The sequence below is a fragment of the Clinocottus analis genome, unplaced genomic scaffold (genome assembly GCF_023055335.1).
Source record: "Clinocottus analis isolate CAN_PGR_092001 unplaced genomic scaffold, fCliAna1.0.p SCAF_16, whole genome shotgun sequence".
Classification (NCBI taxonomy): domain Eukaryota; kingdom Metazoa; phylum Chordata; class Actinopteri; order Perciformes; family Cottidae; genus Clinocottus; species Clinocottus analis.
In genome coordinates, this window is record NW_027175887.1 from 7,814,473 (window position 1) to 7,835,081 (window position 20,609).

The 20,609-nt window shown below is 39.5% G+C and overlaps 2 protein-coding genes across 2 annotated transcripts; one reads left to right on the top strand and one right to left on the bottom strand.

The window, feature by feature from the left end:
• Window positions 1-88: 88 nt before the first annotated feature.
• On the bottom strand, window positions 89-7,121 carry xab2 (XPA binding protein 2). The gene is made up of 19 exons (XM_068579458.1): window positions 6,985-7,121; window positions 6,447-6,595; window positions 5,874-5,997; window positions 5,581-5,778; window positions 5,189-5,323; window positions 4,928-5,092; window positions 4,625-4,769; window positions 4,385-4,536; window positions 4,139-4,258; window positions 3,904-4,035; window positions 3,356-3,487; window positions 3,037-3,150; window positions 2,766-2,928; window positions 2,459-2,649; window positions 2,025-2,147; window positions 1,752-1,923; window positions 1,442-1,568; window positions 1,214-1,320; window positions 89-1,076 (listed from the first exon to the last, which is right to left on the bottom strand). The coding sequence occupies exons 1-19, from the start codon at window positions 7,018-7,020 to the stop codon at window positions 1,015-1,017; spliced, it is 2,547 nt and encodes an 848-aa protein (XP_068435559.1). The 5' UTR covers window positions 7,021-7,121; the 3' UTR covers window positions 89-1,014.
• Window positions 7,122-9,346: 2,225 nt separating this feature from the next.
• On the top strand, window positions 9,347-20,452 carry LOC137787169 (myosin heavy chain, fast skeletal muscle-like). Its single transcript, XM_068579459.1, has 40 exons — window positions 9,347-9,410; window positions 9,525-9,762; window positions 10,008-10,151; window positions 10,239-10,395; window positions 10,496-10,523; window positions 10,629-10,731; window positions 10,817-10,909; window positions 10,999-11,062; window positions 11,172-11,270; window positions 11,356-11,459; window positions 11,544-11,682; window positions 11,790-11,908; window positions 12,012-12,161; window positions 12,241-12,411; window positions 12,498-12,801; window positions 12,953-13,029; window positions 13,115-13,202; window positions 13,290-13,407; window positions 14,114-14,237; window positions 14,327-14,463; window positions 14,597-14,852; window positions 15,054-15,296; window positions 15,423-15,599; window positions 15,699-15,844; window positions 15,949-16,039; window positions 16,147-16,536; window positions 16,702-16,828; window positions 16,915-17,033; window positions 17,148-17,344; window positions 17,457-17,640; window positions 17,728-17,893; window positions 17,984-18,108; window positions 18,494-18,802; window positions 18,888-19,091; window positions 19,171-19,296; window positions 19,403-19,573; window positions 19,705-19,809; window positions 19,878-19,973; window positions 20,077-20,208; window positions 20,345-20,452. Exons 2-40 carry the CDS (start codon window positions 9,544-9,546, stop codon window positions 20,360-20,362), a joined length of 5,820 nt encoding a protein of 1,939 aa, XP_068435560.1. The 5' UTR covers window positions 9,347-9,410; window positions 9,525-9,543; the 3' UTR covers window positions 20,363-20,452.
• Window positions 20,453-20,609: the final 157 nt, after the last annotated feature.

The window sequence follows — 20,609 nt, forward strand, 5'->3', positions numbered from 1 at the left end:
GCTAATGTGAGACTATTGGCTCTTCTTGAAAACCAAATTACTTGAGTGCAGAATTTCTTGTCAGGTGAAAGTCACTGCTTTGCACAGATAAAACTAAATGTTTATTACAACAACACTTTCAAAACAAGTAAATAAAGTTTCAGACATTTGAAATGTATGTCAGACTGCATCGGGTCACGAGCAGATCCTCAACAGCACTGACAGAAAAACATTACAGCATTAACATCGACTGCTTCAAGAATGATCAGTGGGAAAGTAAACACCTGCACCCATCACAAAAAGTGGGCATGAGGAAGTGCCTTTAGGGCTAATGAATAATGTTTTAAAGCCCTCCTATTATTCAATTCAGTTATACAAGCTGAGCCACGTGTGTACTTGTACGATACATGTACAACCAGGGCATGGTTTTATTATTTGGATAGTTAACTTTTGGATACAAATTTTGAAATCTTTTCCGGATCATTGGTTTTTGCAAGAGACCCACCTACTAGTGATCCTCAAGCCAACAATGTGAGGCTTGAATGCTCAGCTCCACTTTCAAATGAATGCCTCCCGTTGGAAAAAAACAAACAACGCTCCTCCCCTTTGTTTTCTAGGGCAGTGCTTCCTGTCAGAAAAAAGATATCTGCATTTATTTGGCGTACAAAAGTTTTTTTGCTGTTAATTCTTTTACAAAATTTTGTCCAGAAACAAAAACCTCCCCAGAAATTAGTTACAATTATCATGTAACCACATATTAGTATTTCATTACAGAAGACTGCTCATTTGCACAATTATTCTGAGCTTCATACTTGAGAAACACTGCCACCATATGGCCAAAAGTAATACAAAAAAAAAAGTAATACAAGTTCATGTATTTGTGTACTGTACTATGGCAAAAATAGTGCCATTCTATAAAAATAATATTGATAAAATGAAGCAATTACACAGATTTGAAAAGAATGGAGCATATTCAATGTGTACAAGAGAAATCAGAGGATTGCATCTTTACAAAATTCAGCAAGGAAATATATTTTAGTCCTCTTTAAGCCCTCCAAAGACGGCCGTGGGAACACTCTTCTGTTCAAGCTGGACCTCTGCAAAAAACCAAGAGGAAAAACAACAATTTACAAATGTATGTTGATGAATAAAATGTGTCTGTATGAATGTTTAAACAAACATCAAATGTTTCTGTTTTTCTACTGAGGCTCGGCCTGTTGTGTCTGTCACTCACCCTCTGGTCCCTGGTTTTCATCATCTTCATCCTCGTCATCAATATCAATCTCATCAGGATTGGCTTGTTTGGAAAGTTCAGCCAATTCGGTGCGAGAGGTGTCACTCCTGCAAAAGCACATGAAGAGAATAAGATTCATGTGTCTCAACTTAGGTTGAAGCGTGTAGTCCAATTTTATGAAATTAAAATCACTTCTCACAAGAGAAAGCAAAAAGACAAAAAACAGACCTGACGAAGAGAATCTTCTCTTTGGGCTTGGGCTTGTCCTGCTCGGCCTCTGCAGCAAGCATCTGTGCTTTCTGCTCGAGCATCTTCATGTCATCAAGTCCCATTTGGCCTGGAGCAAGATCTGACACTGGATACAAAACGAATAGTTGGACAAACAGAAACAATAGCAGAAGTACATTGACTTGTGAACTTCAAGGATTTGGGAAAATTAGCATGTGTGGCTACCATATCAATATTATGAAACATCCTTCCTAATGTTTCCTACAGCCTATACAGTTCACAGCTAAAAAGTTATTGCAAGCTCCCTCACCAGTGCCTGCAGAGCTTGTTGTTGCCTTCATCATCTGAGAGGTCATAAAGTTGACCTGGGTGTTGTATGTGGCTTGGACACTACGTTTGATCCTCAGCATTTCTCTAATCGTGTCCTCATTTCCATGGCGGATCTCAAATTCTTTCCAGGCTTGCCAGAAATTTGCAGTCACCTAAAAGATCAAGTTCATAAATATATTAAGAGGAATTATGATGTGCACATCACACACATTTTATTCAGAAACAGGTAACGGCAGGAGGTGGTTTATCTTACCCGTGGGTCACAAATCTGCGAGCAGTAGGAGTAGATCGCTCTGCCCCGATCAATCTCACCAAGTTTACTCTCCATGTCAGCAAAACGCTGACACATGTCCCTTGCATGCTCATCAGGAAGGACCTAGTTAAAAACATAGATTTGAGTTGTTTCAATAAACAATACAACAGTCAACTGTGTCATTTGATTAGTCAGAAATAGTAGAAGAATGTGTTACAATGCATAGCTTATAACACATTTTTAAAAATCAAATCTATTGTGTAGAATTTAGCAAGATCTAGCGGTGAGGTTACCGATTGCAAACAACTGAAACTTCCATGTGCTTAGCGTGTAGAACTACGGTGGCTGGCGAAAACACACCAACGACCCTTTCTAAAACTGTTCCTTTAATTTAAACTGACGTTATTATATGCATCAATGATTTTAACACATACCTCGATAGCTTTCTGGTAAATGGCTCTGGTGTACGTGACTCCATAAATTTCAGCTGCTCTCTTGATGTAGATATTGAACATGTGATGTCTCTCCCCAGTATCTACTGCCTCTGTTGCTCTTTCATAGACAGCCATGGCGTGTCGTGCCAATCCATATCCCTCCTCCAATTTGGCATACAACAAGTAAATGGCTAGAAAGGAAGGCACAGTGGTACATTCAGCATCAATACATTATGAAGAAAAAATTGAAATAATGAGGAATATACTGGATACAAGTTTTCAATATAATTTGAACAAAGGTACTTACTCTTGGCAAACTTGGCAGGGCAGCCATCCAGGGCTTGTTCAAATAAATCTCTAGCTCTCTCCAGCTTCTTGCCCCCATAACGATCAATGAACTTGGTGAGGTAAGTGTTCCAGATGTCATAAACATTTGGCCATCTGAAGAGAGCAATACCACGCTCGTATGCCTAAGGAGGAATTGAAATATTGTTTATATGAGTGGTACGTTGATCAAGGCTAGAGTACATTTTGACAATATTGAATGTTGGATGAGTTCTTTGGTGGCATGTTATTACTTTGAAGCTTTCCTCAAAGTAGTTGTGCTCTTCAAGGAACATGGCATAGTTGATGATGATCTGAGGCGTGGCGATGCGGAGGTCAATGATGCGATCATAAACTGCTTTGGTAGACTGAGTAGAAAAAAATAAGGAAGAATTAAACTTAACATATACCACTCACAGAGATGAATGATTTCAAAGACATGCCAAAGCACACAGTGGTTCAGAATTTAAACCAAAGACTAAATAAATATCATGTAACGTTTACCTTCTGTATACCTTTGGCTCATATGCAGTGACATAGACAGGTAAACACACAGACATGTCGTGAACTTACCTGGAAAGTGCCGAGACTCTCCTCCAAGTCCGCCAGCATGGACCAGACCTTCAACGACTTGTAAACTCGGTTTTGCACTGGCTCAGATACATCAAAGTACTCCGCCTTCTTGGATGGGATTGCCGTCGCTTTCTAAATTAAAAAAACAAGATAGAGATATATATATATACTGGGTTTTGTTTCAGCTAAAAAGGTGATTTCTATGAAAAGCTGAAAGCAACACATAGTATGTAATGATTGTGTTACTCACTAGTCAACCTATTGTTTAAGTTGAATGGCTCACTCTACACTAAACACCATTATGATATACAGCCTCAGGTCACATCTGTGGGCGGCTGGATCAGTTACCAGATGCTAAGTTTGAAAATTGTAAGGTAAACCTGCATAGAGATATACTTTCAAAAAACCTTTTGAGGAAGTAAGAATATGCCAATGTTGTTGTAGTTTCTCAGTCCTGCCACTAGATGACAGCAAACTACTGTGTAAATTGTGTAACTTTACTGATTCTACCTGAAATGAGGACTGTAGATGAGATACAAGCTTCTTACCCTCAGTATGCGCAGTGCCTGTTCATAGTTCTCATGGCGTAGCTCCATCTCTCCATATTCACACCACACTGCAGAAAGGTCATCCACCTGCTTGAAGTGTACCTTGGTAGCCTTCTCAAAAATGGTCCTGGCCTGAGTGACAGTGAGCAACATTAAGACATTTAGGCAATAGAAAAGGAAACTCAGAATTGCAGAGGGTTTCCAGACTGCCTGTAGAAAGACCTCAGAGACTTACATCATCCAGCTGCTCATTTTCCTCGTAGAATTTTGCGAAGGAAACCCAAAGAGAGTGAGGCTTTCCTGTGGCCTTCAAAGCATCTATAGTCTGCACCGCCTCAGTGTATGTGTTGATAATCTGCAGAAGACATAGTGAGCACAGATCCATTAGTAAAGTACAACATAAAGGCAGTGCTACCTGTGTGGTGTTTGTTATCCCAATATGAATTGTTTATGCAAAAAAACAAAAAGACCTAAAACTCACCTGCCGTGGATTGCCGTCATACAATTTTACCCGCTTGTGCCACTCATGAACATTATGAGGGTTTTGCCGCAGTAGAACACTGTTCAACAGGAGGGGCCGCCGGGCTATCAGCTGCTCAAAACGGGCCAGTCTAAGCTCCATGTCAATGTCCTCTGGGAGGAGAAGGAGAGAGAGTAAGGCATGCATGACAAGAGACATGAAAGCAAGAAACTTTTACAATATTAATGAATCCATACACACCATCTTCATTCTTCCCCATCTCAGCAGTGGTCTCCATCTTTGCTGCGATCATGCTCTCCTCAAACTGGGCATAACTATCAAACACTTGTGTGAAATCCCTTACTGTTACCACTGTAAGGATGGCCTCCTCATACACATCACGGGCCTGAGAAAGTAAAAACACATAAATCGTCATGGAAAGTCAGTCAACTAGCTTAATATTAAACAGAGGTATCTCACATTTTGTTTAAATAAATGTATATATGATGAGTGCTGTATGAGATATATATAGACACACATTTGAGCTATTCGGAAGATACACACCTTCTCAAAGTGACCACTTCTGATGTAATAGTCGGCCAAAGAGCACCAGAGTTTTCCAAGTTGGTCTGTGAAGCGAGTGAGGCCTCCTCGGATGATGGCCCCGACATTGAGGGACGTTACCTTATCAGGGTTCTGGGAGATCAGGTCGCACAGCTCATGCCACAGCTGTCCAACAAATACATGTAGAAACAATATAAATTTAGCTTCTCAACTTAAGAAAAACCGTCAAATTTGTACGTGCATAGGATATTAAAACCATACTTGATAGTTAGATTTGCCCTCTTTGGACACAAAGCTGACGTCATTGACAACCGCTGCTAATCGCACAGCTGCTTCATCCAAGCGGCCAACAGACCGTAAGTAGTCAATGTATTCCTCTGCATTTTCTGGAGAAAGCTACATAGTACAAATAGCAGAACGCACATGTTGATGACATTTATCATTCTTGTGTTTCGCTTCCTCATCAACATTAGAGCTTCATATAGTATGCTGTTAAAATGTGTTGGATGATTGGTAAAACATTTTCAAGACAAAATCATGTAGTTGCCTTTCACTTTCATTGGTAAAAGCACTAAAGCACACAGGTACAACTATTAGTGTTCATCCTAAATAACAGCTGTTGTATAGGACAAGTTTGTGTACCATGCTCTTACCTTAAGGTACCTGCGGTACACTCGGATGGCTGTCTCAGGCAGGGGAAGGTTACGGGCAAAGCGGAGATACAAAGGCCAGATACGCGGGTGCTGAGTAACAGGAAGAGCTCTGAGTGCACGGTCAAATGTTTGCCGACTTCTCGTGATCTTGCATTGAGATACAAGGAACTGGCAGTAGTCAAGCCAAATTCTGGGCATCTATTGAAAAGACAGGTGATTAGTTTCAAGAAAAACAGACAAAACACAGACCACATTAAAATGTTATTTTATCCTGTAAAGTGGTTGAGTATTACCTTATGCATGAACACCAATGCCCTTTCATGGCAATTATTGACCTCTTCATAGCCTGGTTCAGTAACAACTTTCCCTTTGATTTGTTTCCGTCTCTCTCTCAGATAGTTGTACCACAGCTTGTAGCTGTGAAATTAAAAACATTTTTTAATCAGACCATAAGCAAATAGTAATCATAGATTGCCAAAATAGTCATGCATGTCAGAATCAGAACCATTTATTGCCCTGGAAGGAATTTGTATTGGCGGGTGGTGAATAACATTTAAACAATAAACACAGTGCAAGAAATAGAAGCATATATAATGTAAAATTAAATATACAATGTAATATCAAATTAAAATAAAATGCACGGACAGATGGCAGTACTTTAAACTTTAAACAAGAGTAATGTGAAAGTGACAAATGTAATGTGACATGCGTATTTACATATGAGGTCTGAATGGATGTGCAGGGGAGTGACCCGGTAGGAAATTGTCCTGGGAGTGACAGACTCATGTGAATGTATTAATCGTGGTTTGCACAGTACAATGTTGTTGCTTTGTTTACAACGGCCCCCTGTTACGGTAGTTAGTTACCTGCCGGGCAGCTCTTTCAGAGCCCGCTCGTAGATCATGTTTAGGATGGATTTGGCCGCATTCTGTTTGAATTCAATGTACCGCATCCAGCACTTGACAGAGTACGGGTTTCTGATGATCTCCTCTTCGTATGGCAGATCATCGTCCTCCTATCGTAGCCACAAAACACACAACATCTTGAGTAACGTGACAACTGTAACATGAATAACTTTAGAGGGAGTTTCGCTGGTTACGGCTAACATTAGCGCGACGTTACTACGACGTTAACAATGCATCCATTTATTGATTGTAACGGCTACAATAAACATGAATACATCTGCGGTGACTGTCGATAGTTCACACTGTAAATCATAACCACTAGTTTGGAGCCAATAATGGCTTAAAACAACTATCTATGATTCATAGCTGACTAGCCACAACAAGCTAACTTTAATATAGACATGCTAACGTTCGCGCTTCAGTAAACGTTAGCTGTCGTTAGCTAAAACTCCCCGTCGATGAAGGCTTTTAGAGAACACGAAGTAATGGTCTAACTTACAAACATAACATCGGGCTTTCCGTTTAGTGAGGGCATTTTTCCTGGGGAGAATAGCCGTTCGAGATATTAAAACAAGTAATGCTAACTGTAGCTAACACTCAGGTAGCAGACGACTCGAAGCGTGTAGCTGTGTCGGTGGGGTACTTCCGGTTTGTCATATTACGTCACATAGACTGAAGTTAGATCCCATTCTCTTGTAGCAAATGTCGTATTTGTGCTTGACCTGCTTTTCTTTTCTTTTTTTTCTTTTTTTTTTAATTTTTTTTTTTACAAATGATGTATTACAATTAATATTATGTTACCGTACCACTGGTCAAATTAACCTTCATTTGTATATATTGAGCATACTGCTGACAATACATTATGAAATATACAGGAGTGGACACCACTGCACATCCATTAATGTATATTTGGATTTTGGTAAATGTCATAATATATAGATACCAGGTAGCATATCAGCATGACTATTACTGGGAGGTAACAGACTCAGTCACTGCCTTAATGAGACAATTGTCCACCTGAAATGTTCAGGGTAAAACTTTCACTGTGGCTCATATATCAATATGAGCCACATATACAACAAAAGCAAATTGTGATGTAAAGAAAATACTATAGCAAATTTCCAAAATTTAAGAATCCTGTCAAGTCAGTTTTAGAGTTAAAAGGTTACCTGTTTTTATTTTTTTAAATAAAACTATTAATGAATAATTTATTGTCTCAAAACCACAGTGACATAGATTTTCAAGGTCATTGTGTTTCCATAACAGCAACAACATCCTTAGAATCAAATGTAGCACAAGGATAAAGAACTATGACATCTGAGTGGAACTTATTATAGGTCTTATCTCAGCCTTGTTGGCAAACGTTCTTCTAATCCTTTTAAGGCAAGGTGTAATACGACTTGAACTTTATGGAATGGGCCTTACATTCACTTTTACCAGAGGAACATGAGCCGTGCAAATGTCCTGCAACTGTATACCAGCACCCCTTGGGTGCTTCTCCAAAATTAAGTTCCATTTCTGGCTATGGTCATGTTCAATTGCAAGGGCAAGTCGAGACAACCTTTATTATAAAATGATAAAATCTTTTTCATGTAGGTTAAATTGGAATCAAAATTATTCTTTCTTTAATTATTTAAGTACATTTGTTAAAAAATAAATAACACAAATATATTGCACAGCATCTATTTCTGGATATACTTGGAACTTTGGCTAAGTCTAATAGTTTTCTTTAAAACTTGTTGCATGACATTAATAGTACATGTCATACTCTTCAAAATGTATATATGATGTGTTAGGGACTGTAAGCTACAATGCTGAGTTTTGATTTACTTATATTGGTGATTCTCACCAATGGTATTTTTTATTGTATTTCAATTATTTGAAATGTGGACAAGCTACACTACACACCGGTGACATTGTGAGTTCATCTTACTAGGGCAAATAGTTTATGGGTTCAAAAAGGAAAGATTAATTTAATAGATGATGTATGCATTTGTCAAATTAGTTATGTTTTATGTTTAACACGCAGAGTGTGATTTATGATTCTGTCTTGCTGGTTTAATTTACAATTTAATTTGTCTTGTTTTATTTTTTTTTTAAAGTGAAGCAATGCTTAATGTTAAACACACACAAAGCTTTACTAAGATAGGTCTCAGATGTGAGGGATGCTTGACCAAATTGAGTGAGGGACTGCAGCTGACTGGGCAGTTCCAGCTCTATAAAAGCAGCAGCTTCAGTCTCCTCTGACAACTGACAGACATCACAGGTTAGTGCTTTGTGTGTGTTCATGCTCATATAATTTACAATCTTTTGTAATGTAATGTGACTCTTTGTCAGCATACTTTTTTCACATCAAATAATTTTAAATGGATAATATTAATCAAATATGTTACTTTCTATTATATTTCTATTTCAACTACTAATAATACTTAACATCTAAAAGTCTACTATTTAATCATCTTTGAATGATCTTAATAGCATTTCATCATTGGAGAGACTATGAAACATAGTTGGGTAGGAGCTGATACGCTCACTGAGGTAATTGTCATGGTAAAACAGCTTTATTCATATAGCACAATTTAAACAGAGGTAATTCAAAGTGTGTTGTAGGCAATACAAAAGCAGAATACAGTTGATCAAAATAGACCAAAAAGAATAAGAAAAGAAGGAAAAAAGGACATTAAATAAAACTCTAAAATTTAAATCAAATACAAATGACAGCAACAGTGCAGTAATAAAAACGTATGGGGCCATGCAGGTTTTCTATAAGAGGTTAAAAGGAATGTAGTGTGACTGCTGTTTACTGTTGTCAGCATTAGACAGTGGAAAATACAAAAACGTTCTGTCTTCAATGATCGTCTCAATCTGTCTTTAATAGCATTCAGGCAACAAAAGATCTGTGGCACTCATTTGGGATAAAGTGAGGTAAGACGTCACCAATAACTTCACAGTCAGATACAAATACTACCATATAATACCACCATATACTATCACAATGTAATTATTCAAAATAATACAAATTCTTTTTTATCTTTTCAGTTCCCAATAAAGTGCCATCATGAGCACAGACGCAGAGATGGCGAGCTATGGCCCTGCAGCCATATACCTTCGCAAGCCAGAGAGGGAGAGGATTGAGGCTCAATCTGCTCCATTTGATGCCAAGACAGCCTACTTTGTGGCTGATGTTGCTGAAATGTATCTCAAGGGAAAACTTGTGAAGAAAGAAGGTGGCAAAGCCACCGTTGATACAATCTTATATGAAGGAAAGGCACCAAAGGTAAGTGTGACCATGTATGAAACTGAAATGATTATTTAAAAATTACTTTTTCACTTTGCAGACTTTCTTAGCAAACGAGAATGAGATACATTGTATTGAACTATCATATAAAAGAATATAATTGTGACTTGACGAATAGTATTTAATTTAATGGTATAGGTGAATACATGCTTTATTTACATTTTTTGTGAACAATAAAAAATGATGACATCCATTCCATTTTTCTTTTACTGTTTTCTTTTTAGACTCTCACTGTAAAAGAGGATGACATCCATGCCATGAATCCACCCAAGTATGATAAAATAGAGGACATGGCCATGATGACCCACCTCAATGAGCCAGCTGTGCTGTATAACCTCAAAGAGCGTTTTGCATCATGGATGATCTACGTAAGCTTCAATCTCATAACTCAGTGTGCTTGTATCTGTAAAGCCTGTGCATCAAATGTGATAATGTTTCTAACTGTGGTGCTACAGACCTACTCTGGCCTGTTCTGCGTCGTGGTGAACCCCTACAAGTGGCTTCCCGTGTACGACTCCCAGGTTGTCAATGCATACAGAGGCAAGAAGAGAGTGGAGGCTCCACCCCACATCTTCTCCATCTCTGATAATGCCTATCAGTTCATGCTCACTGGTAAGATATTTTATTTTGAGTGAAACACACAACAACTGACTATCTTTTCACAATGTATGATATTTTATGACAAATTAAAGTATTTGTTTGTTTATTTCAGATCGTGAGAACCAGTCTATCCTTATCACGTGAGTGAATATACATATAACAGAATATTATATGTACTATTTATATAATATATTATAGGACATTGATATGACCTAAGTTTCCCCCTCCTCTCTTGTTTACCCCAGTGGAGAATCCGGTGCAGGAAAGACTGTCAACACCAAGCGTGTCATCCAGTACTTTGCAACAATTGCAGTAGCTGGAGTTAAGAAGGAAGCTAGCAAAATGCAGGTAAAAATGTGTTGTTCGCTAAAAATCTTTGTCACAGTTGATTGTTGTTGAATAATTTACACAGCCTCATAATGTCTCTATGTAGGGTTCACTTGAAGATCAAATCATTGCAGCCAACCCTCTACTAGAGGCTTATGGTAATGCCAAGACTGTGAGGAATGACAACTCCTCTCGTTTTGTAAGTATTCACATTATGGACCTTAACATTGCTCTTCTTATGCTTATTGTCACCTGGCGTCAAACTAACACTTTCTGGTAAATGTTTAGGGTAAATTCATCAGAATCCACTTTGGCACCACTGGGAAGCTGGCCTCAGCTGATATTGAAACATGTAAGTTCTTGTTATTTTCCTGTTGTAGTGGACAACATTGTCCAAATGTAGTGTCTTGAATTGTTCAATTCGCATGAACAATCAAGAATTCTTTATATGACACTCACAGATCTGCTGGAGAAGTCTCGTGTCACCTTCCAGTTGTCTGCTGAGAGGAGCTACCATATCTTCTATCAGCTGATGACTGGCCACAAGCCTGAGCTCCTGGGTACATTATAAGACAATAACAAAAAATAAAAGAATATAATAAGAGTATTTTTCTCATTCATCAATTTTTTCTTATTTTTTTCCAGAGGCCCTTCTTATCACCACCAACCCCTATGACTACCACATGATCAGTCAGGGAGAAATCACTGTCAAAAGCATTGATGATGTGGAGGAGTTTGTTGCAACAGATGTAAGACAACAATTAGCTAAATAGATACTATACTAGGCAAAATATTTCCCATAAAAAATAATTTTGCCTCTTTTTACATTTCAGACCGCAATTGACATCTTGGGCTTCAGTGGTGAGGAGAAACTGGGCATCTTCAAGCTGACTGGAGCTGTGATGCATCATGGCAACATGAAATTCAAGCAGAAGCAGCGTGAGGAGCAGGCTGAGCCCGATGGCAATGAGGGTAATTATTGAAGAAAAAATACTATTCTCATCATGCAAGTATTCTGGTGTGTAAAATACCACACCAGTTCATGTGTATTTAGTATTCTTTCTGTTTCTCTCAATCAGAGGCTGATAAAATCGCCTACCTCTTGGGCCTAAACTCCGCTGATATGCTGAAAGCTCTGTGCTATCCAAGAGTCAAGGTCGGAAATGAAATGGTGACCAAAGGTCAGACCGTGCCACAGGTAATAAAAAGCAGATTTGAAGTTTGGAAAAAAGGGGAATGTTTGCATCTTGATATGAAAATATGATTCTATTAAATTACCACACTACATTCCTTATTTCTAGGTCAACAATGCCGTGAGTGCTCTGTGCAAGTCCATTTATGAGAAAATGTTCTTGTGGATGGTCGTTCGTATCAATGAGATGCTGGACACAAAGCAGCCCAGACAGTTCTACATTGGAGTGCTGGATATTGCTGGATTTGAGATCTTTGATGTAAGTTACAAAAACACATAATGATAGAGTATTAACACTGCCTGCCTATTTTACCTAATTATCTACCTGTATACTGTAGTTTAACAGCTTGGAGCAACTCTGCATCAACTTCACCAATGAGAAACTGCAACAGTTTTTCAACCACCACATGTTTGTCCTGGAGCAAGAGGAGTACAAGAAAGAAGGCATTGAGTGGGAGTTCATTGACTTCGGTATGGACTTGGCTGCCTGCATTGAGCTTATTGAGAAGGTAAAAACCAATCTGGCAGGTAGAACTGTTTTCTGAGTAGGTGCTAAATTGTTGATTCTTTTTAATATGATAAAATTTCCCTTCAGCCAATGGGCATCTTCTCCATCCTGGAAGAGGAGTGCATGTTCCCTAAGGCCTCTGACACAACTTTCAAGAACAAGCTGCATGATCAGCATCTTGGCAAGACCAAGGCCTTTGAGAAGCCAAAACCTGGAAAGGGCAAGGCCGAAGCTCACTTCGCTCTGATTCACTATGCTGGTACAGTGGACTACAATATCAATGGGTGGCTGGACAAGAACAAGGACCCCCTGAATGACTCCGTTATTCAGCTCTACCAGAAATCATCAAACAAACTGCTAGCGTTACTGTATGTATCCCATGGTGCCGAAGGTAAGAAGCTATACACACTGGCAATTTATTCATTTATGTTAGTAAGATGAGATAAAACCTGAGCAGAAACAAAAGCAATGATTCAGTGGCATAATTAGCACTTATTATTTATTCAGTCTCATTAATAAAATCAAATTATTTTGCAAAACAGATGCAGCTGCAGCTGGTGGTAAGAAGGGTGGAAAAAAGAAGGGAGGCTCCTTCCAGACTGTGTCTGCTCTTTTCAGAGTATGTATTGTTTGATTTCTTTGGATAACAATCAAAAACCTGCTAAAATAATGTTGACATATTATCTTGTTATGATGTTCTACAGGAGAACTTGGGCAAGCTGATGACCAACTTGAGGAGCACCCACCCTCATTTTGTCCGTTGCTTGATTCCTAATGAATCAAAGACTCCAGGTAAGACGTTAATTATCACCTTTCTGCACTTTGTGTAACATAGTAACAAAAAAATAATTCTACCCAATGTGTTTTTGCAATTATCAGGTCTTATGGAGAACTTCTTGGTCATTCACCAACTGAGGTGTAACGGTGTGCTGGAGGGTATCAGAATCTGCAGAAAGGGTTTCCCCAGCAGAGTCCTCTACGCTGACTTTAAGCAGAGGTGACAATAACTTCCAGTTCATGCACAACAAATTTAAACTTTTTTTTTTTTTTTACTTAACCCTTGTGTTGTCTTCGGGGTCAAAAATGATGCGCAACTATTTTTATCAGCATAGAAAAAAAAACCTTAATGATCTTTTTTTAACTTGAAATTCAATGACTTTTCCTTCAACTTTACCCAAAATAAGAAAAAGTTACACATTGCCTTAGTTTCTATTTTCATAAATGCTGTAGATAAAGAGTGTAAACATCTTTTATTAGGGGACATTTCTTGAAAGCACTATTTATTAATGGGAATCCAGACAGAGGCTATAAAGGCGCTGCCGATGACGGTACCCCCAATACTCTCTTTACTGTAGCCACGACGTGGACGTTTCACTGTAGCAGATCCTAGATCTGTCCTAGAAATACCTTTAGCAATAACAATAATAATAATAATAATAATCAACCTAAACTTTAGTAAAGAAAACAAATATTACAAGTGTGTTGTAATAAAAGCGGGTGGATTTCTCTGATTAAACACACTCTTTCTGCACTGCAAAGGGGTTTAAAATGCAATCAAGCTGCTTATTTTAGGAGTTTAGTGAAGGCGGGTCATTTTTGACCCTCTGTGTATAAAGCTAAGACAACACAAGGGTAGAATGGTGATGCAGAATGTCAGCCCAAGAGTTCAAATACATCAAAGTAACAGCATCATCTCCTCGCAGATACAAAGTATTGAATGCTAGTGTCATCCCAGAGGGACAGTTCATTGACAACAAGAAAGCTTCAGAGAAGCTGCTGGGCTCCATTGATGTGGACCACACTCAGTACAAGTTTGGACACACAAAGGTTCACCATTATCAACATCATTAATAGATTTAGTCATTTTGATGTGTCCTTGTGTACTGATGAATGAATTCCTTCACTTGAAAACACAGGTGTTCTTCAAAGCTGGTCTGCTGGGTGCCCTGGAGGAGATGAGAGATGACAAACTGGCTACGCTGGTGACCATGACTCAGGCTCTTTGCAGAGGATATATTATGAGAAAGGAGTTTGTTAAAATGATGGAGAGAAGGTAGGATTATTATGCAAGCACTATACTCAACTTTTTCTATTTAAATATTGAAATCACTTTGATATCCTCCCCATTTCTACAGAATTCTGTTACAATAAAAGCTGTCTTAATATATATTTTTGTATTCTTTCAGAGAGGCAATCTTTTCCCTCCAATACAACCTTCGTTCTTTCATGAATGTGAAGAACTGGCCATGGCTGAAACTGTTTTTCAAGATCAAGCCTCTTCTAAAGAGTGCTGAGACTGAAAAGGAGCTACAACAAATGAAGGAGAACTATGATAAGATGAAATCAGACCTGGCTACTGCACTGGCCAAGAAGAAGGAACTGGAGGAGAAGATGGTTTCTCTGCTGCAGGAAAAGAATGACCTGCAAATGCAGGTGGCTTCGGTAAGTGAAGTAATTTAGACCGTCATGATCTCAGGAGATACTTGGAGACCAAATGCATTATGGTTTGCATTATGCATCTGTTTTTCCAAATATCTAGCCTTTCTGCATAGTGAATCTACTATATAAATAATTTATATTACACATTGAGCAAAAACAAAATATTAAATGAATATGTTATGTGCATGTATTTTCAAATTATAGGAAGGGGACAATCTCTCCGATGCTGAGGAAAGGTGTGAAGGGCTCATTAAGAGCAAAATCCAGTTGGAGGCTAAACTCAAAGAGACAGCTGAAAGACTGGAGGATGAAGAGGAAATTAATGCTGAGCTGACTGCCAAGAAGAGGAAGCTGGAGGATGAATGCTCTGAGCTGAAGAAAGACATTGATGACTTGGAGCTCACCTTGGCTAAAGTGGAAAAGGAGAAACATGCCACAGAAAACAAGGTTCACATAATTTTAAATAAGTTATAAAATATTTCTACAGAATCATATATGTTTAGATGTTAAGTTATAGTAAAACATATCCTTTATTCCTTTTCCTTTTAAACATATCCTTCATTCCTTTGTCAGGTGAAAAACCTGACAGAGGAGATGTCCTCTCAAGATGAGACCATTGCCAAGTTAACCAAAGAGAAGAAAGCTTTCCAAGAGGCCCACCAGCAAACGCTTGATGATCTCCAGGCAGAGGAAGACAAAGTCAACACTCTGACCAAGTCCAAGACAAAGCTGGAGCAGCAAGTGGACGATGTGAGGAAACATTGCTTTCAATGTTAATAAACTATTAAGCAGTTTGGGTATTAGGATTGATGTCCATTTGTACAAATGCAAAACATTTTATTTCAAAAGCTTGAGGGATCGCTGGAGCAAGAGAAGAAGCTTCGCATGGACCTTGAGAGAGCCAAGAGGAAGCTTGAGGGAGATCTGAAACTGGCCCAGGAATCCATAATGGATCTGGAGAATGACAAGCAGCAATCTGACGAGAAAATCAAGAAGTACGTTATTTTGTTATTTACATTTTTTCACAATTGCCTTGTTGCAACATAATGATTTTGAGGGGACAATAAAAGACAGGAATGCTTTTGTTTCTCTTTTCCAGAAAGGACTTTGAGATCAGCCAGCTCCTCAGCAAGATTGAGGATGAACAATCTCTTGGTGCTCAGCTTCAGAAGAAGATCAAGGAACTCCAGGTAATGTCATATATATGAATATTAAAGTCAGTTAATCAAAAACAACATGTTAATTATATTCCAATGAATAAGCCCTCTTGATAATATTACTGTACCATCCCATCTAGGCTCGTATTGAGGAGTTGGAGGAAGAGATTGAGGCCGAGCGGGCTGCTCGGGCTAAAGTAGAGAAGCAGAGGGCTGACCTCTCCAGGGAGCTTGAGGAGATCAGTGAGAGGCTCGAGGAAGCTGGTGGAGCAACATCAGTTCAGATTGAGATGAACAAGAAACGGGAGGCTGAGTTCCAGAAGCTGCGTCGGGATCTTGAAGAGTCCACCCTGCAGCATGAAGCTACCGCAGCAGCTCTACGCAAGAAGCAGGCTGACAGTGTTGCAGAGATGGGAGAGCAGATTGACAACCTCCAGCGTGTCAAGCAGAAGCTGGAGAAGGAGAAGAGCGAGTACAAGATGGAGATTGATGACCTCTCAAGCAACATGGAGACTATTGCTAAAACAAAGGTGTGGGGTTTGTCAGTGTTTTTGCCTTGTATCCTTAAGTTTAACGATACTAACATATTTACTATCTTTGATGACGGGATAATATCAAGAATAATCAAAAATTATTCATTAACAAGCACTAAATGTCTGTGTTTCTTGAATTAAAAAATACATGTATTATTATAGGGCAACTTGGAGAAAATGTGCAGAACTCTTGAGGACCAGTTGAGTGAGCTTAAATCTAAAAATGAGGAGAATGTTCGCCAACTGAATGACACCAATGCACAGAGGGCCAGACTGCAGACAGAGAACGGTAAGTCACATGAACACCTGTAATGAAAAGCACCGGGGAGGTGAGTTAAACATTTAAAAAAAGCTGTATCATACATTGTTCATCAGGTGAGTATTCTCGTCAACTTGAGGAGAAAGAAGCTTTGATTTCCCAGCTGACCAGGTCGAAGCAGGCCTTTACTCAGCAGGTTGAGGAGTTCAAGCGGCACATTGAGGAAGAAGTGAAGGTATTTCAATACCCATTCTCTCCATAAAACACAACCTATCTAGAATAATAGTGAAACAAACATCTTTTGGAAATTACCTGGAAACTATCATCCTTATCTTGTCATGTTAAACAGGCCAAGAACGCCCTGGCTCATGCTGTTCAGTCCGCCCGCCATGACTGTGATCTGCTCAGAGAGCAGTTCGAGGAGGAGCAGGAGGCCAAGGCTGAGCTGCAGCGAGGAATGTCCAAGGCCAACAGCGAGGTGGCTCAGTGGAGAGCCAAATATGAGACTGATGCTATCCAGCGCACTGAGGAGCTGGAGGAGGCAAAGTATATGAACCATTTATAGTTCCATAAATTAAACACATAATACATTGCTGTCGGGATAATGTTATTTGGATAAGTATGCTAGCAAAAATGTTTCCTTCCTTGCTCACTACAGGAAAAAGCTTGCCCAGCGCCTTCAGGATGCTGAGGAGTCCATTGAGGCTGTAAACTCCAAGTGTGCTTCTCTGGAAAAGACCAAGCAGAGGCTGCAGGGTGAGGTGGAGGACCTCATGATTGATGTGGAGAGAGCTAATGCTCTGGCTGCCAACCTCGACAAGAAGCAGAGGAACTTTGATAAGGTAACATGGAATCAAGACCAAATTGGTTTGAGTAAAACATAATCTATCGAAGCAAGTATTGATTATTATTCATCTCCATAATTCTAGGTTCTGGCAGAATGGAAGCAGAAGTATGAGGAGAGCCAGGCAGAGCTGGAAGGATCCCTGAAAGAGGCTCGCTCTCTCAGCACTGAAATGTTCAAGATGAAAAACTCCTATGAGGAGTCTTTGGATCAATTGGAGACCATGAAGAGAGAGAACAAAAACCTGCAACGTATGTGAACATTTGTACTTCAGGGAAAATGATACTGATTATATACCAGCTCCTAAAAGTGTAATTTGTTTTATATTATCTTTCCCATAGAGGAGATCTCAGACCTGACTGAACAGATTGGTGAGACTGGAAAGACTATGCATGAGCTGGAAAAAGCAAAGAAGACTCTGGAGGCTGAGAAGAATGAAATTCAGACAGCACTGGAGGAAGCTGAGGTACAACAACAAACACCAGGCGTTGACAAGGACTCACAAAAACCATCCAGCAGTCAATCATTTAGTGTGGGAAAACCAAACAGACATCTTGCCAATGATGAAATTCATTGGATCTTAAACTTTGCTTTGTTTGGCACATATACAAACCAAAAACAGCATGCTTGGTCCTACAGAAAAAAAGTTGATATTTTTTTCATTGTCATGTCTGGGTGACCCTTCGAATGCAGATTTCTTCAAATCATTCATTTCATGAAATAGGTTAAAATAAATGGAATATGTTAGTATTTTTTGCTTCTATCGCAACACAACAACAAAAAATGTTTTCCCCGATTGAAGTCAATATGAGATATTAACCTTATAATGTAACTGTTGTAATTACACTAAGGGTGCACTGGAGCATGAAGAGTCCAAGATCCTTCGTGTTCAACTTGAGCTCAACCAGATCAAAGGTGAGATTGACAGGAAGCTGGCAGAGAAGGATGAGGAGATGGAGCAGATCAAGAGGAACAGCCAGAGGGTGATGGACTCCATGCAGAGCACTCTTGATTCTGAGATCAGGAGCAGGAACGATGCCCTGAGAATCAAGAAGAAGATGGAGGGAGACCTGAATGAGATGGAGGTTCAGCTGAGTCATTCCAACAGGCAGGCCGCTGAAGCCCAGAAACAACTGAGGAATGTCCAGGGACTGTATAAGGTGAGATTGGTTGGATTGCTAAATGAAAAATAAATGGTTGAGAGTAAAGAAAGTTAAGATTAACTCTTCATTGATATGTTTTCAGGATGCCCAACTGCACCTCGATGATGCCCTCAGAGTACAAGAGGACATGAAGGAGCAGGTTGCCATGGTGGAGCGCAGAAATGGCCTGATGCTGGCTGAGATTGAAGAGCTGAGAGTCGCTCTCGAGCAGACTGAGAGAGGACGCAAAGTGGCTGAGCAGGAGTTGGTTGATGCTAGTGAGCGTGTGGGACTGCTTCACTCTCAGGTTTGTTTTCAATAATCCACAAGAAACTAGTATTCTGAAAATAGAAACATTATAGTAAACTTTTTTTTTTTACATTCAGAACACCAGTCTCATTAACACCAAGAAGAGACTGGAGACTGAACTCGTCCAGGTTCAGGGTGAAGTGGAAGATTCAGTTCAGGAAGCAAGAAATGCAGAGGAGAAAGCCAAGAAAGCTATCACTGACGTGAGTTTACTCTAACTCGCCTAGGTTATAGTTTTGGTCTTCTTCCATTCCCGGATAAAGTTCATGATGGATTATGAAAGAATGAGACACCATTGAATCATTTCAGGCTGCCATGATGGCAGAGGAGCTGAAGAAGGAGCAGGACACCAGTTCTCACTTGGAGAGGATGAAGAAGAACCTGGAGGTGACAGTGAAGGACCTGCAGCATCGTCTGGATGAAGCAGAGAACCTCGCCATGAAGGGTGGCAAGAAGCAGCTCCAGAAGCTGGAGTCAAGGGTATGCACTGTATACTTTAAATGCTCATCATGTATTACGTTTAGGACGTAAATTGTATGTTCCATGAGTAGAAAAAAAAACCTTTTATCTGAACTAATGTTTTGGATGAGTTATGTATCATGACTTTACAGGTGCGCGAGCTGGAAGCTGAAGTTGAAGCCGAGCAGAGACGTGGAGCTGATGCTGTGAAAGGTGTTCGCAAATATGAGAGAAGAGTGAAAGAGCTGTCCTACCAGGTAAATATAACTGATAACTGGTTTTATTCTCACTGTATTTCATTGCTAACAATTCTTTATTCGTACAGGGTGAAGAGGACAAGAAGAATGTGACCAGACTTCAGGATCTGGTGGACAAGCTGCAGCTCAAAGTCAAATCTTACAAGAGACAATCTGAGGATGCTGTGAGTCAAATAGACAGTGACACATAATTTACTGTTGATTTAATAATATCATCACTCTTAACTGCCTTGTATCTAAGTCAATATAACTTAAATCCCTTAACAGGAGGAGCAGGCCAACACACACATGTCCAGGCACAGAAAGGTCCAGCATGAGCTGGAGGAAGCTCAGGAGCGTGCAGACATCGCTGAGTCCCAGGTCAACAAGCTGAGAACCAAGAGCCGCGAGCTTGGAAAGGTAAGTTGGTTGTTTGCATGATCACAGTATCAATTAACACAATAAGTGCGTTATTACAGCTTTTATTGTACGCTACATATTTGAACTTGCACCTGAGAATAACTATGCTGATGAATTTTTCTCTTTTTTTCTTTAGTCTGAATCTGCTGAGTAAGCGGCATCATCGGGTTGAAGCCTTTCAACGAAGTTCATAAAATATGAATACGTTGCTTTAACTTTTCAATAAAGATGTATTGCAATCACACTCCCGGATCCTGTCATTTCCTTTCTGACAGCTCATTTATTTTGAGCAATAAACCATGCTGTAATATCTTGTTGTATCTGCATAACTATGAAGCATTGTGAGTGTGTAAGATTACACCGTCCATCTATTTCCTTTCAACTGCCAGGGCATCAGGCTG